Source organism: Oncorhynchus mykiss, chromosome 2 (genome assembly GCF_057628025.1).
Source record: "Oncorhynchus mykiss isolate SJ-2025 chromosome 2, ASM5762802v1, whole genome shotgun sequence".
In the NCBI taxonomy this organism is placed as follows: Eukaryota; Metazoa; Chordata; class Actinopteri; order Salmoniformes; family Salmonidae; genus Oncorhynchus; species Oncorhynchus mykiss.
The window spans coordinates 66,895,184-66,912,020 of record NC_143023.1 but is presented as its reverse complement, the minus strand read 5'-3'; the positions used below and the strand labels follow the sequence as shown (position 1 = coordinate 66,912,020).

General features: G+C 46.4%; 1 protein-coding gene across 4 annotated transcripts in view; it reads right to left on the bottom strand.

Annotated features, from left to right (window-relative positions):
• Nucleotides 1-211: 211 nt before the first annotated feature.
• Nucleotides 212-16,837, bottom strand: part of LOC110494451 (zinc finger protein ZFPM1) — a 93,893-nt gene continuing 77,267 nt past the window's right edge. For all 4 annotated transcript variants that reach the window (XM_021569506.3, XM_090205724.1, XM_090205716.1 and 1 more), the window contains 5 exons: nt 11,944-12,046; nt 11,456-11,680; nt 9,815-10,045; nt 7,138-7,380; nt 212-6,120 (listed from right to left, as the gene is read on the bottom strand). In XM_021569506.3, the coding sequence (XP_021425181.3) occupies nt 3,728-6,120; nt 7,138-7,380; nt 9,815-10,045; nt 11,456-11,680; nt 11,944-12,046 (3,195 nt within the window). In that variant the 3' untranslated portion in view covers nt 212-3,727. The remainder of the gene's footprint in view (nt 6,121-7,137; nt 7,381-9,814; nt 10,046-11,455; nt 11,681-11,943; nt 12,047-16,837) is intronic.

Genomic DNA, 16,837 nt, shown 5'->3' with positions numbered 1-16,837 from the left:
ATGACTCTTTCAGTTCTCTTACGTATGGAGGTTCACACATTCACCGAAATAAGTTATATGAAAAGAGAAATGATGTGTGGCCTGAAATCTATTGAAGCAAGCATCATAAAAGCCAAGAGAGATACAATTAGGAGAAGAGGTAAAACGGCAGGTCTAGTGTGTGGGTGGACCAGTTCAATCAAATGTGAAAGAAGACAGACGTTTGACACTCTTTAATGTCTCTCAGGACGTTTATTTCCCATGCATAGTTTGGACAAGTGTGTGGTGGAATTTGAGATTGAAATTTTAAAAAAAGAAAAGATCTGACATTCATTATTACTTTTCCATTAGGAATCATTCACAAAATGTTTTCAATTAATGTGAAAAGGTTGAAATTGATCAGCAACTCTTTCAAGGGATGAGTTTGGATGAGGAAAAGTGCTGTAAAAACATAAATACTTGACAAAAAAGCCTCTAAAACTAAAACATTCAGCACATTTGTACAACACAGTGCAATATAAAGGGGAAATTCGAAATGGTTCTCAGCACTGAGCTCCTCGATTTGTCACTTGTTGAAATTGCTAATCTCTTTTACAAATGAGAACGCAATGCAATTGTAAACATTATTGAGTAAGATATGACTGATACAGCACTGTTCAAAACCACAACAGAGCAAAAATCCTCAACTTTTCACTGCCATTTTGTTTTCCAGTTTTTAGTGCAGAGAAACATCTGCCTGTGTAACACAGAGAAGAGAACAGCACAAGTAACAAACCAATCCATGTAGATCATCATGAGAGGTAAGGATAGTGGAGCACAGGACCAGCTAACTCAACTCTACGGTAAGGCTGTGCCAGTACAGCCAGTTCTGACTGAGGAAAGATTGCATTTCGCAGGTCTATTCAACAACACTCTGTAAACCAGGGATGTACAGTTGAAGTCGGAAGTTTACATACACCTTAGCCAAATACATTTAAACTCCCTGTCTTAGGTCAGTTAGGATCACCACTTTATTTTAAGAATGTGAAATGTCAGAATAATAGTAAAGATAATTATTTATTTCAGCTTTTATTTCTTTCATCACATTCACAGTGGGTCAGAAGTTTACATACACTCAATTAGTATTTGGTATCATTGCCTTTAAATTGTTTAAGTTGGGTAAAACGTTTTGGGGAAACGTAAGTTGGGTGAATTCTGGCCCATTCCTCCTGACAGAGCTGCTGTAACTGAGTCAGGTTTCTAGGCCTCCTTGCTCGCACATACTTTTTCAGTTCTGCCCACAAATGTTCGATAGGATTGAGGTCAGGGCTTTGTGATGGTCACTCCAATACCTTGACTTTGTTGTCTTTTTTGCCACAACTTTGGAAGTATGCTTGGAGTCATTGTCCATTTGGAAGACACATTTGCGACCAAGCTTTAACTTCCTGACTGATGTCTTGAGATGTTGCTTCAATATATATCTACATAGTTTTCCTGCCTCATGATGCCATCTATATTGTGAAGTGCACAAGTCCTTCCTGCAGCAAAGCACCCCCACAAGATGATGCTGCCACCCCCGTGCTTCACGGTTGGGATGGTGTTCTTCAGCTACTGCTCCAAAATGTAGGATCTTTGTCCCCATGTGCAGTTGCAAACCGTAGTCTGGCGGTTTTGGAGCAGTGGCTTCTTCCTTGCTGAGACGCCTTTCAGGTTATGTTGATATAGGACTCGTTTTACTGTGGATATAGATACTTTTGTACCTGAAGGTACTTCTCGCAGCAAAGTACGTTCATCTCTAGGAGACAGAACGCATCTTCTTCCTGAGCAGTATGATGGCTGCGTGGTCCCATGGTGTTTATACTTGTGTACTATTGTTTGTACAGATGAACGTGGTACCGTTCATCGGGCGTTTGGAAATTGCTCCCAAGGATGAACCAGACTTGTGGAGGTCTGAGGTCTTGACTGATTTATCTTGATTTTCCCAGTATGTCAAGCAAAGAGGCACTGAGTTTGAAGTTAGGCTTTGAAATACATCCACAGGTACACCTTCATTTGACTCAAATTATGTCAATTAGCCTATCAGAAACTTCTAAAGCCATGACATCATTTTCTGGAATTTTCCAAGCTGTTTAAAGGCACAGTCAACTTAGTGTATGTAAACTTCTGACCCACTGGAATTGTGATACAGTGAAATATACGTGAAATAACCTGCCTGTAAACAATTGTTGGAAAAATTACTTGTGTCATGCCAAAACTATAGTTTGTTAACAAGAAATTTGTGGAGTGGTTGAAAAACAAGTTTTAATGACTCCAACCTAAGTGTATGTAAACTTACGACTTCAACTGTATGTGTGTTTGTGTTTTAGACATGACAGTTTTAGGAGCTACAGTATCTACCGCGTGTCTCTCTACAATCTGTGAAATACATCTGCTGTCCTTGCCTGTCTCTTACACCTTCTCACATGTTTTCTTCTTCTTTTACTTCATTACCGGAAAAACACAATAGAACAAGCACACACTAACAGGTGTCAATTAATCAACATAGATTTAAATGGATCCCATGTCTAATTCAAGCATCATATAGCAAGATGGTGATGGTTGTGTATCAGCAGCAGCAGATTGGCGGGTGTAATATGTTGATACAGTAGGAGGTTTGAGGGTTAAAGGTCAGGTTTAATGGGGAGATGGGCGGTGTTGTGAAGGGCATTATAGGAACAGGAAGTGAAGTGTCTTCATCCTGATACTCAGGTCCAGTCATCTTCGTTCTACCCAAATTTAAAACACCAGCATTAAAAAAAAAATGCTGACAATAATGAAAATAAGATTCAGTGTCATCCCAGTGATTACTGTGAAAGATATTATATATCTACACTTACAAAAACACCTTTACACACCAAGATTGAAAGAGTTCCTTCGAAAAGTATGAAAACAATACAAATAAAAACTAAAAATATTTTCAGACGCTAGGTAGTTTTCTGTTGACATGAAATCAGAGATAAATATTTCCCATGCTTTCCCTTGCATTAAGAGAAATTACAATTGTGGTTTTGGAAAAAGGAAAATCTATCCATTTGCAAATATTTCATCTGTAATTGATAACCTTGTGACACCCATTCCTGTAATTCAGCTAAAATGCTTTCTAGTTAACAAAAGAGCCAGTGTTCAAACAAAACCATATCATTATTTTAAAGCATCATACACTATGCACAGGTAGGTAGAAATAAAAAGGTGGAGATGGTCAGCTCCACAAGAGGGCCCTGGGGGACAACAGTTGTCCCCACTCACTGACAGGTCATGAGCATCAATGGCTCAGGAAAAGCAAGTTTCGTCATGAGCAAGAAATGCTTCAAACAATCACAATCAAATCAAGATAACTGTAATATAAACAGTTAAATTAAGCTTGCTCAGGAGATTAAATGTTGGATCTAGAAGTCCCATTATCAACATTCTGTGAACCTTGGAGGTGAGAGGGGGGGAGAGGGTTAGGGGACAGGTATTGAGGTGGTGGGGAAGGGAAGGTGGGCACAAATGTGTGTGCAGGTAGCGTATCTCCGCTCTTAGTGTAATACGAACTTTGACCCATAAGAAGAAATAAGTTACCATAGTAACAATACCGGGAGCGTCAGCGTCCGAGCAGCTAACCAGTGCCTGGCGAGTAACAGTCACATTTACTTCAGACTGTCCAGACGTGGTGCTATGCCATGGTGGCACTGACACAGGTGAAAAGCTGGGGCTAGGATGTGAGGGGACACTGCATAGACAGGCATGTTCACTTGACGTGCTCAGCGCTGTGGGAGGAACAGTAGTACTTTTTGTGGGCTATGAACGTGGACAGGCTGCTGAACTTGATATTGCACAGCCGGCAGAAGCGGATGTTACCGTTCTGCAAAGGGGAGACCAGGAGGGTCTTGGGTGTGGTAGGTGCTGGGACAGCAACAGGGAGTGGGAGACCCAGGGTGAGGGCTGCCCTGTCTGGAAGCAGAGCAACAGCAGCCTGGTGGTTCATAACCCCAACCTCCCTCAGGACCTCAGGCACAGGGGACACAGTCAGGGGGAGGGACCTGGTGGGAGACACAGCAGGAGGGGCTGCTTTGGGGGAGCTGCCACCCCCAGCATGGGGACCCAGGGGGCTAATGTTCACCAGGGGAGAGGAGGGGGATACAGTGTCCATTCTGACCCGAATGTTGATGCTGTCCCTGCGGGTCTGGAGGCCCAGTTTGGGCGGGGTAACTGGAGTCTCATCCCTGGGGCTCAGGCTGGGGCTGATGACAGCTGGCTGGCCCTCCAGGTTCAAGACCAGGCCATGCATGGATCTGAAGTGCTCCACCAGGTCACAGGTCACCGCCCTATTGGGAGGGCAGTAGGGGCAGACCACAGGAGGAGAGCCTGGGCCTTTGCCTGCAGGGCCGCTGTGAAGGGATGTAGACTCAGAGCCAGGCAAAGCTGAGGGGTGAGGGCTGGGCGAGGCCCCCTGAGGAGCCTTCTCTGTGGGGAGCCCATTGGCCTCTGGGGAAGTGGAGGCTGGTCTCTTCAGCCTGTGGAGCGTCTTCAGGGTGTGGGCCTGCAGGGTGGTGGCTGGGCAGTAGTAGGTCTTGTGGGCCAGGTAGTTTTCAATGCTGTTGAAGCTGATGCTGCAGGCGGTGCACTTGTGGTAGTCAGTGAGGGGCAGAGCAGAGATGCTGCTGCTGCTGCCCCGTGGGGTGTCCCTCAGACGGGGCCTCTTACTCAGGTCGATTGGGCCGTCTCCATCAGGGCTGGTGCTACTGGAAGTGGCTGGACACAGGCCCAAGGCCATGGTTGGAACAGGGGCCTCCAGGACCTTCCCCAATGAGGCAGCAGCCTCCTGCTTCACAGCCGGGCCCATCCCTGGAGCAGAGGGAAAGGCAATAGCAGCAGCGTTGGCTAGGGCCTCAGTCCGAGCCATGTGGATCTCATACATCTTCTTCCTCTTGCGCGTGCGGATGGGCTGAGGCAGGAAGGTGGCTTTGCCAGCGCTTGACCGCTGGTTGGACGGATCGTGGCGTGAGGCACAATAGAAGCGCTTGTGGACCGTGTAGTTCTCATGGCGACTGAAGTGAATGTTGCAGGCCTGACAGAAGGTCCTGGTGGGGTCTTCTTCCTGGTCCTCTGCTGAGCCGCTGGGGCTCTGGCTGCCCTCACTGGCCAGGTCTCGTCCTCCTCCACCACCTTCCCCCTCAGAGGAAGAGGAGGACACAGCCTCCTTCACCCCAGGGTTCTCACTTTTCATCTCCACCAGCTTGCCCTCTGTGCCGGTGCTGCCTGGAACAGGGTCTGAGTCACTGTGGGAGGCTGTGGCAGCCTGAGGGGATGAACCGTGTCCGACAGAGGGGACGGTGACCCCCGAGGCCCCCTCCTTCACTGGGCCAGCCGCGTCTCCCTGCTGATGCCTGCTGGAGCAGTAGAGCTTCTTGTGAACGTAAAAGTTGTTTATGTTGTTGAAGGTGATGTCACACTCTAAGCAGGTGGCCCCCTTGTGGACAGTGGCGGTAGTGCCTGCGGGATAGAAGGCTGGTGCTGCCCCAGGGGACACCTGGCCCTGCTTCAGCCGGCTGTGGACCATCTCAGACATCTTGGCCAGGATCTCTGAGGCCTGGGGCAGGATGGCTGCCTCTGGGCTGAACATGTACTGTGGCAGGAATACAGCTCCTCCAGGCAGCACTGAGCCAGCTCCTCCCGGGTGGGCAGGGCTGGAGCCAGGGGTGGGGCTGGTTGGCTCTGCCTTCACGGCCACAGCAAAGGGACTCCTGGGGGAGGTGGAGGTCTGAGAGCACCCTACCCCAGTGTGTCCATGGCTCTTCCCCTCCCGGTCCTCCTCCTCCTGCCCCTCATTCTCAGAGTCCGAGCGCAGTTCCTCTTTGATCCTCATGTCTGTGGGGAGGTGGTCAGGTGGGCTGCAGCCTCGCGGGGTGGCTGAGCTCCCATTGGCCCCAGGGCTGGAGGAGTCAGGGTGGGGTACGCAGGCAGGGGGCTCAGGGTGGTCAGCTGAGGAGGGGGTGCTCTGGCGGGGTGAGGGGCTCCTCTCTGCCGGGACCCTCACCTCCAGGTGTGTGCGAACATGCTGCTGGAGCTGGCCGGGTGAGTCTGTGACGTGGCCACATATCTGACATTTCAACACAACACCAGAGTCTCCTGGACTTAGACCTGCCACAGAGAGACAGAGACACACACTATTAGAAATTGGTTTCTTACTATTAAACATAACATTAGATCACTGGTGATTATGCTTCATAGCCTATAGGACCGAATCATCATCAATATACCCATAATCTCTCATGGAGAGACCCTCCAAAAAACACACGTTATATTGTCACATACCCTGAATAGGTGCAGTGAAATGTGTTGTTTTACAGTTTCAGCCATAGTAAAACAGCACCCCTGGAGCAAAGTAGGGTTAAGTGTCTTGCTCAAGGGCACATTGACAGATTTTTCAACTTGTCGGCTCTTCGAACCAGCGAGCTTTCGGTTACTGGACCAACGCTCTAACCGCAAGGCTACCTGCCGCCCTTACACTATGTCAGACAATGGGAAGCATCGGATAGCAGCAGCAGTAGTTCCGGGGCTTGATTTTTTCGTATTTGGGTGTACCAGGGCGAGGCAGGTGCTTAAACTTGGGGCGGGGATACGCTGCGAGGTTATTCCTCCAATTGCAGACTACGAGAACCTGGCCATGCTTGATATATCACATTTTTGCCGTAGCCAGTTGGCAAGTATGCAAAAACGTCTCTTTTCCCTGTTATCATTTTTAAGCACAACTGTTGCAGTGGCTTAAAACGAAGTGATGAAATGGACACTGCTAATTCAAAATAGTGTTGAAAACAGCCTCACATATCCATGGTGAGTCTTACACTGCTGTCGTGTGTCAACATGGATGATAAATGCGAAAGGAGGAGGGGGGGGGGGGGGCTTTGGCTGAGAGTTTCTGTTTGCGAGGGTGGAGACTTTACAAATCACATTATCGCAATCTCTAACACGTCTCCCCCAGAACTTAATCAAGCATCTGACCAAATGTCACAATATTTTAGTTCTGGGTTAACCTATATTAATATACCCATAGAAAACATGGTATCTCTGCATAGTTGCTGTTCTGAAGTAGAGGCAGTGCTGTTATCCTCTCACTGCAATTGTAAACAAAAACATTTAGTCTGTTCATGTATTTACCTGTGGACAGAGGCAGTTTGGGCAGGCCAGGACCTGGGGAATACACTTCACTGTGCGAGCCGGGCTGACAAACCATGTGACTGGTAACCAGGTGGCTATAGAGGATGTCCCTCGTGGTGGAGATGAAGCCACAGCCGTGACACACTCCGTTTTGCGTGTCCGTGTGCACCTTCAGGTGACGCTCACAGTTGGCTTTAGTGGTGAAGGCCGACAGGCAGATCAGACACACAAAGGGACGCTCACCTACAGACACACAGGATACAACACACACAGCTCAACAAAAGTGTCTAACGCTAACATATACAGTGTACAAAACATTAGGAACACCTTCCTAATATGGAGTTGCAACCCCTTTGCCCTCAGAACAGCCTCAATTTGTCAGGGCATGCTCTACAAGTTGTCGAAAGCGTTCCACAGGGATGCTGGCCCGTGTTGACTTGAATACTTCCCACAGTTGTGTCTAGTCAGCTGTATGTCCTTTGGGTGGTGGACCATTCTTGATACACACGGGAAACTGTTAGGCGTGAAAAACCCAGCAGCGTTGCAGTTCTTGACACAGTCAAACCTGTGTGGCTGACACCTACTACCATACTACGGTCACAAGACGCAGGCCTCCTAATTGTCCCTAGAATTTCTAAGTAAACAGCTGGAGGCAGGGCTTTCTCCCATAGAGCAACATTTTTATGGAATGGTCTGCCTACCATGTGAGAGACGCAAACTCGGTCTCAACCTTTAAGTCTTTACTGAAGACTCATCTCTTCAGTGGGTCATATGATTGAGTCTGGCCCAGGAGTGTGAAGGTGAACGGAAAGGCTCTGGAGCAACAAACCGCCCTTGCTGTCTCTGCCTGGCCGGTTCCCCTCTTTCCACTGGGATTCTCTGCCTCTAACCCTATTACAGGGGCTGAGTCACTGGCTTACTAGGGCTCTTTCATACCGTCCCTACGAGGGGTGCGTCACTTGAGTGGGTTGAGTCACTGATGTGATCTTCCTGTCTGGGTGGCGCCCTCCCTTGGGTTGTGCCGTGGCGGAGATCTTTGTGGGCTATACTCGGCCTTGTCTCAGGATGATAAGTTGGTGGTTGAAGATATCCCTCTAGTGGTGTGGGGGCTGTTCTTTGACAGAGTGGGTGGGGTTATATCCTTCCTGTTTGGTCCTATCCGGGGGTGTCATCGGATGGGGCCACAGTGTCTCCTGACCCCTCCTGTCTCAGCCTCCAGTATTTATGCTGCAGTAGTTTATGTGTCGGGGGGCTAGGGTCAGTTTGTTATATCTGGAGTACTTCTCCTGTCCTATCCGGTGTCCTGTGTGAATTTAAGTATGCTCTCTCTAATTCTCTCTTTCTCTCTCTCGGAGGACCTGAGCCCTAAGACCATGCCTCAGGACTACCTGACATGATGACTCCTTGCTGTACCCAGTCCACCGGGCCGTGCTGCTGCTCCAGTTTCAACTGTTCTGCCTGTGGTTATCATTATTTGACCATGTTGGTCATTTATGAATATTTGAACATCTTGGCCATGTTCTGTTATAATCTCCACCCGGCACAGCCAGAAGAGGACTGGCCACCCCACATAGCCTGGTTCCTCTCTAGGTTTCTTCCTAGGTTTTGGCCTTTCTAGGGAGTTTTTCCTAGCCACCGTGCTTCTACACCTGCATTGCTTGCTGTTTGGGGTTTTAGGCTGGGTTTCTGTACTACACTTTGAGATATCAGCTGATGTACGAAGGGCTATATAAATACATTTGATTTGATTTGATACCCATTTCAAAGGCACTTAAATATTTTGTCTTGCCCATTCACCCTCTGAATGGCACACATACACAATCCATGTCTCAATTGTCTCAAGGCTTAAAAATACTTATTTAACTTGCCTCTCCCCATTCATCTACACTGACTCAAATGGATTTAACAAGTGACATCAATAAAGCACGTAACATTTTATTTGTCACGTACACATGTTAATGCGAGTGTAGCGAAATGCTTGTGCTTCTAGTTCCGACAGTGCAGTAATGTCTAGCAAGTAATATTACAATTCCCCAACAACTACCATATAAACACAAATCTAAAGGGGTGAATGAGAATATGTAGATGTACATTTTTATTTATTTTATTTCACCTTTATTTAACCAGGTAGGCTAGTTGAGAACAAGTTCTCATTTGAAACTGCGACCTGGCCAAGATAAAGCGTATGGATGAGCAATGGCCGAGCGGCATAGGCAAGGTGCAATAGATGGTATAAAATACAGTATATACATGTGATATGAGTAATGTAAGATATGTAAACATTCTTAAAAGTGGCATTATTTAGAGTGGCATTGTATAAAGTGACTAGTGGTCCATTTATTTAAGTGGCCTGTGATTGGGTCTCAATGTAGGCAGCTGCCTCTCTGAGTTAGTGATTGCTGTTTAGCAGTCTGATGGGATCATAGCTTTCACCTGGATTCACCTGATCAGTCTATGCCATGGAAAGAGCATGTTTTGAACATTCAGTGTAGGTGTTTTAACACACAATGACCACCAGTAGACTTGCTTAACCTAATAATACAAAAAGAGAGAAAAGGTCCTACTGTTATAACTGGCTATTAAAAGTGCAATAATTACGCAAATATACACACTTAGGGAATCTGCTTTGAGAGAGAGAGCTAAAGTAATGTTTTGTTAGAGAGATGACAGTTCTCACCACTGTGTGTCCGCATGTGGATCTCCAGGGAGCTGGCGCTGGGGCAGCTCTTGTTACATTGTGGGAAGGGGCAGACACGCTCATTGGGGTAGGAGTCCTTGGGCTTGTCCTGTGGAGGGGAGCAGGAGGACTGCTGCTTCTGCCGGCTGGCACAGTAGTACATGAGGTGGGCCTGGAGGTTCCTCTCACTGCGGTACCAGATCCCACAGTCCTTACACGGAAAGATGTCCTCTGGACCAAGCAAACAAACAACTGTTATCACTTATCAAATGAGTAGTACATAAACAATGCATGAGAGCAGTGCATGTTCATTCATTAAAAAAAAACAGATTCCATGTGATCTGCTTACACATTAAAACGTTACATAGACACTTTCATGTAAACATCATGTTCATTGATGTGTACACACATCACCACACACGCATTCAGCTGCGTCACATGATCGATTCAATTGCGGAGCGAGAAAAAACACTTGATATTGCTCCGGGGTCTCCAAGGCAACAAGAGCACAGAGGTTGTGGGAGCGAGCGCCCGCCCGCGCGGGGTAATCGTACTGATCTGGTGTCAGGGCTCATGTTAAACAGGCTATTTTTGATAACGTCCGTAATTACCCACAGTCCTCAGCACAGAGCTTCTACAGCAGGAACCGGGATACGGCTGATCATGTTTTACCCTTTAGCTTGATTTGTGGTGATTAATCATGCACTCATCACAGCATGTCCATGCCTGCTCCCGCTGCTGACTACACTGCCAATAGGGGACTTTATGAAAAAGCGCGAAGGCAATTACAAAGCAGTCTACCTCTGAGACCAGGCGGTACAGAGGAGTTACATTGCCACCTTGTGGTGTACTGGGTGAATGAGAAAATGTGGCACGGTGAACCTTAGCACTTGCATTTATCTAGGTTCCCAACATTGAGTCCCTCAATGTTGTTCACATTGACAGTATATACACAGTACAGTAACTGCCAATGCTTTGTGCTATGCATGTGCTCACCATAGACATTAAAACCAGTAGATGGTGTTAGCGCTGACATTCCTATGGAAAACTCCTGATGGAGCATGAAGTATTTTCATTTTTAGCGCCATATTGCTCAATGGGGCTGAATAGCACCAGAAAATAGCTAAAGATCATAGTGAAAGTGGCCGTAACTAGCAAAGGATCATGGTCAATGTAAATACAATATTTGTTCATAACTGACTTGCCTAGTTAATTAAAGGTTACAATGTACTTGTTTTCAACCTGCCTGAAAGAGTCAACCTTAATGTCAATGGTGTGAGGGCGCGAGCCTCCTTGTAGCATGCCGGCCCGTGATTGGTCTGTGTCAGAACGTGGTCCTGTGTGACGACAGATGTAGTAGTCAGAATGGGTCACTATTTAATTAAATATCTTAATTTGTAGCGAACTTTCAAATAATGTCTGGCCGTTCTGTCGATTGTAATTGACATAGGCTTTTTAGGGCAGAACAGGCCTTTCGGCCCCCTCTAGGTTTCTACGCAGTAGCCGACAAGCAGAGCTCGTGACTTCATGCTCCAGACTGGACACTGGGGGCTTTGGTGCTTACACAGACACATGTACGAAAGCACACAAGACACACTTATAAAAAGAACACATTATTATCCTGAGCAATCTGAAACTCACTGTTGACAACTGCCGTGGCCAAGATGGCTGCCATCCCAGCCTGCTGGGGGAGGAGCTGTATCTCAGAGTGGAGGGATGCTGGGTAGACACCTGTAGGCTCCTCCTTCACCGCTACAGCCTGGGTCTTAGAGGGGGACCGCTGCTCCATAGAGGGTGTAGACAGCGTAGCCAGCAGACCGTCCCCTGTGGAGATGTCCTGGGTTACCTTACAATACAGCTCCTCACCTAGGAAGAAGAGATAGAGTCACACACACAACAACACACGTCACACCAGGGGCATGTAGTGAATAGATGGTTTTGTACAGTATGTTATCTATGGAATGTATAGTAATCTATAGTAGGTCAAAATATCTCCGTTCTGGTCTCACTCTAATAAGAGACCTCTGATTGTAAACCTGGATAAGAGCACCAGAACTAAAAATGTAACAATGAAAATGGTGCATTATCTGCATGAGTGCTGTGTTGATTGTTTGGGCAGTTTGTAGAACCTTGGCTGTAGATGGTACAGTTGGTATCTGTTGCATCAGAGGTTAACAGGACTCTACGGAGCCAGCAGTCTGTGTCCTCACACACCAGGCTCAACCTGGAGATCTGTAGACACACAAATAAACAAACAGAGACCATCAGTCTTGCTCTGGAAACACAGGGTCACGTTTTTAATACAGAATGAGGTGCGGCAAATAATTATCATAAGCCATCATCACGTATCACACACTTTTCCAGGTCTTTTCTGACAAACCGATTTTGATACAGAACATTATACAGACAAAGACCTACTGAAAAGTGAGGTTTAACAATGAATTAATCCTGACAATGTCCTCTGAATAAACTGTTCAATAATTAAAGCCCATCGAATATACACTACAATAAAGGGACTAATCTTTTCCAGCAGTAAGGGGCAGGCCTGTAACATGGGCAATCAGAAGCATAGAGGAAGAGGAAGGGGGCACAGGCTGAACAAAGACTCACTGAAAAGAGCTATAGACAGGGCATGGAGAAAGGGAAGGAACAGAGAGACCCCAGGAGAGAGGAGAAGGAAAGGTAAGAAAGGAGATCCGATGACGTCGTAGTGCTCCTATTCACCCGGACGCCCTCTCAGGAGCTTCTCTCAATACACGATGGGACAAAAGGTGTGTGAGTGGAGGGGAGTCATAATCTAGCTGTGTGTGTTGAAGAATGTGTGTCAGTGTCTGCACATGTGTGAGTGCTGCTGAAGCCAGGGCAGGGCAGACCAGAGAGAAACACACACCTGTGCCGTCCTCAGCACAATCTTGTCTTTGTTCAGTGGAGGCTCACAGAGCATTCCACCTGACAATCACTCCCACAGGCTTATCGTGTGTCTGCATGAGACACACACTCACCTACGTACCTCTGTGTGTTACGGCACAGTTAAGCAGAGTGCGTCCGTAACCAAATATCTTATAGCAGTCCCAGTAAAATGTTGTCTTCTTTGTGAGATTCAATGATACATTCATGAAAATGTGTAGTAAAACCATAAACACAGTCACATTAGGTGGAGCTCCACAACTACCGTATAGTATAGTTGCACAAGGCCTATAGCAGTGCTACACCTGTATGGAAGCCTGAGGACATATAGATTCTAGAACACTGTCTCCACTAGGTGGCAGCAGTCATTCAGCAGCAACAGCCCTGACAGACACACCGCTTCAGGGGAACCACAGTTCACTCAGACTGCTTGCTACAGAGGATACCTTGGTACACATATTCCAACATAGCACCACATGGACTGAAACTTTTTGAGAGAATATGAGGTATGAGTTTAAACTGACGTGTGTACAGGGACTGGGGGTATATGGGGTGAGTTGGGAAGCAAGGGAGGACAGTGGAAGGATTTATTTCTGAATCGGTCTGTTCTAGCCTGAAGACGCTGTGTATTGTATTTCATGGAGAACTTGCGCTGATGTGGAGATATGGCTTCTTTTGTTTTAGTTTGTAACCCAATGCTGGAGCCGTCTGTGCTATAAGTGCTGCTAATTTGTTTCAGACTAATTTATCATGAATCTATCACGATGCTTTGGTATTCACTGAAGAAAAGGCCAGTGTGGTCCGACTTGAGAAAATTTCACAGGAACATTTCACACAAGACTACTGTATATAGGACAGAAAAATAAAATCTTACAACAGAAACAGTTGGGAGTTTTGGACAGTTTGAACAAATGCAAAATGCTCTCTGAGAGACTCTCTGAGACTAGCAGAGAGAAGATGAGGTGGATATGGTGGTTTAGCTGGCTCTGATCTGGCTTTGGGCCCTGACTGCACTAGGGCTTGAATGATGGCTGGAACCAACACACAGTGTGATAATATGAACTAAAAGACATGGGGCAAGATTGCAGTTTGATAGGATGTGTAATTAACAAAAGCCAACAGAGGCTGTGGCCGCCAAAGATTGTTAAGTTAAGAGGAGCAGAGAAGCCTCTAGTATCACATCTCCCTAGCCTGGAGGACATAATCAACAATCACAGTATCAAATTAAACATATAATCAAATGGCAAGTCCCTGCCTGTGAACACACACACACACACACACACACACACACCACTACTAGTGATGTAAACTATCCCACAATGCAGTGTCCAACATCCCTAACTGAAACACTTTCTAATGAGGAGGGAGAGAACAAGGAAGGGGGAGCCAGAGGAGGACTAAAAGACTAAGAGTGGAAGTGAATGTTGCTTAGCGCTGCCTGTGTTCACCCTGGTGGTCTCCCTAGGATCCAGGCACTTTGAGAGCGCTTCAAGTCCCTCAGTGAGGGAGTCTTTGAGGTGCAGTCTAAGCCCCCTCTTCTGGACCCTCGTCTCTCATGAATATTAATCAGCTCAGCCGGGCTTTAATCTGCCTGATCCCCGCACTGCTGCCGCCATGACGATAGCAAATCTAATTATTTGGTATTCTGATATTAACCACCACTAGCCCCCTCCCCACACCATACAGCCTCACCATAGCCACCTTCAACTCCCAAACGCGCACAGACACAGCCTCAGTGCGCACGCACCTCACCGCAGCCCACGACGCCCTCTCCTTATCACTCCCAAAAACGCCCTCTTCTCACACCGATAAAACTTGAATGCAAATGATGCTCGGCTGATTTCATTTCTGTATTCGTTCATTCTGTAGCCCTGTCGTTGCGGAGTATAAAAAGGAATATAGAATTCTCCCCAGATGCTCTTGTCTGGGGGTTGGAAATGAAGGGAGAAACCTTTCCCTGAACTAACCCCAAGTCTAACCTCGACTCAGATCAATTCAGCTTAATATACGGTTCAATTAAAGCAAAGGAAATAAGACAACGCCTCCCCCATCCTCCAGTAGATTAGAAGATTAAGCCTTCATACCACTCTCCACATATATTTGAATTTGCATACACATCATTGCTACCATAATTTGCTGAATATTCCCTGGTGATTAAAGCAATTATAGAATCCTGTTCTCTGTGGAACCATGAGAAACACAATGAAATGATTGGTCAATAATGAACTTATTTTTCAATGTGTGCATCCTGGATAATGATATCATCCAAGTCTGTTTGAATGTACTCTATGAAGCGGACACAGCTGGACAGACAGAGAAGAAAAGAACAGGAAGGTAGAATAGTCTCTCCTTTCCTGGCCAGTGCAGCTGACTTCCACTGAATTCCACCATAGACCTCCTGACTATTGGGGCTGGCCTGGTCTTTATTCATACTCGTTTTCCCTCTCACTCTCTCTTTCACCCCCTCCTACCATTTACCTCTTCCCCTTCGCTTAATCTTCCCATCCCTCCCGCTCTACAGTACTGTATGGCTAATCATGCCCTCTCTCATCCCTCTCTCTTTCCCATTCCTCAACCTCCCTCTCTCATTCCTACCCCTCTGTCTGCCCTTCTATCTCTATCTCTCCCCTTCAGGAAATGGTTTCTTTCCCAAAAGGGGAATGAAGGGGGTACTCACTGTCCCAAACAAAGAGGTCACTGTGTGAATCCTCCAAAAATACAGAGAAGAAAAGGAAGGAAGATAAACATCAGAAACCTACTCAACATCCGCCTCTCACACACACATTCTCTCTCTCTCAACACACACACACACACACACACACACACACACACACACACACTTCTTTAACACAAATAAATACGCACATTAATACACTAATAAATGTGCTTACTGTACAAACACACTGAAACCCATTCCCTTATACTGGTCTGCTCATGCACAGACACACATCTGCATATACACTATATATACAAAAGTATGTAGACACTCCTTCAAAATAGTGGATTTTGCTACTTCAGCCCCGTTGCTGACAGGTGTATACAATCGAGCACACAGCCATGCAATCTCCATAGACAAACATGGCAGTAGAATGGCCATACTGAAGAGCTCAGTGACCTTCAACGTGGCACCGTCATAGGACGCCACCTTTCCAACAAGTCAGTTCATCAAATTTCTGCCCTTCTAGAGCTGCCCCGGTCAACTGTGAGTGCTGTTATTATGAAGTGGAAACGTCTAGGATCAGATGTGAAGTTGTAGGCCACACACGCTCACAGAACGGGACTGCCGAGTACTGAAGCTCGTAAAAATCGCCTGTCTTCAGTTGCAACACTCACTACCGAGTTCCAAACTTCCTCTGGAAGCAACGTCAACACAATAACTGTTTCCATGGCCAAGCAGCAGCACACAAGCCTAAGATCACCATGCGCAATGCCAAGCGTCGGCTGGAGTGGTGTAAAGCTCGCCGCCATTGGACTCTGGATCAGTGGAAACATGCTCTCTGGAGTGATGAATCACTCTTCACCAACAGACAAATCTGAGTTTGGTGGATGTTAGGAGAACGCTACCTGCCGAATGCATAGTGCCAACTGCAAAGTTTGGTAGAGGAGGAATAATGGTGTGGGACTGTTTTTCATGGTTTGGGCCCCTTAGTTCCAGTGAAGGGACATTATAATGCAACAGCGCATTCGGGAAGTATTAAGACCCCTTGCCTTTTTCCACATTTTGTTACGTTACAGACTTATTCTAAAATTGATTGAATAAATAAAAATCCTCAATCTACACAATACCCCATAACAACAAAGCGAAGCAGGTTTTTCCATTTTTTTTGCACATTTATTGAAAATAAAAACAGAAAGAACTAATTTAGATAAGTATTCAGACCCTTTGCGATGAGATTCGAAATTGAGCTAAGGTGCATCCTGTTTCCATTGATCATCCTTAAGATGTTTCTACAACTTGACTGAAGTCCACCTGTGGTAAATTCAATTGATTGGACATGATTTGGAAAGGCACACACCTGTCTATACCATGAGGTCGAAGGAATTGTCCGTATAGCTCCAAGACAGGATTGTGTCGAGGCACAGATCTGGGGAAGGGTAACAAAAAATGTCTGTAGC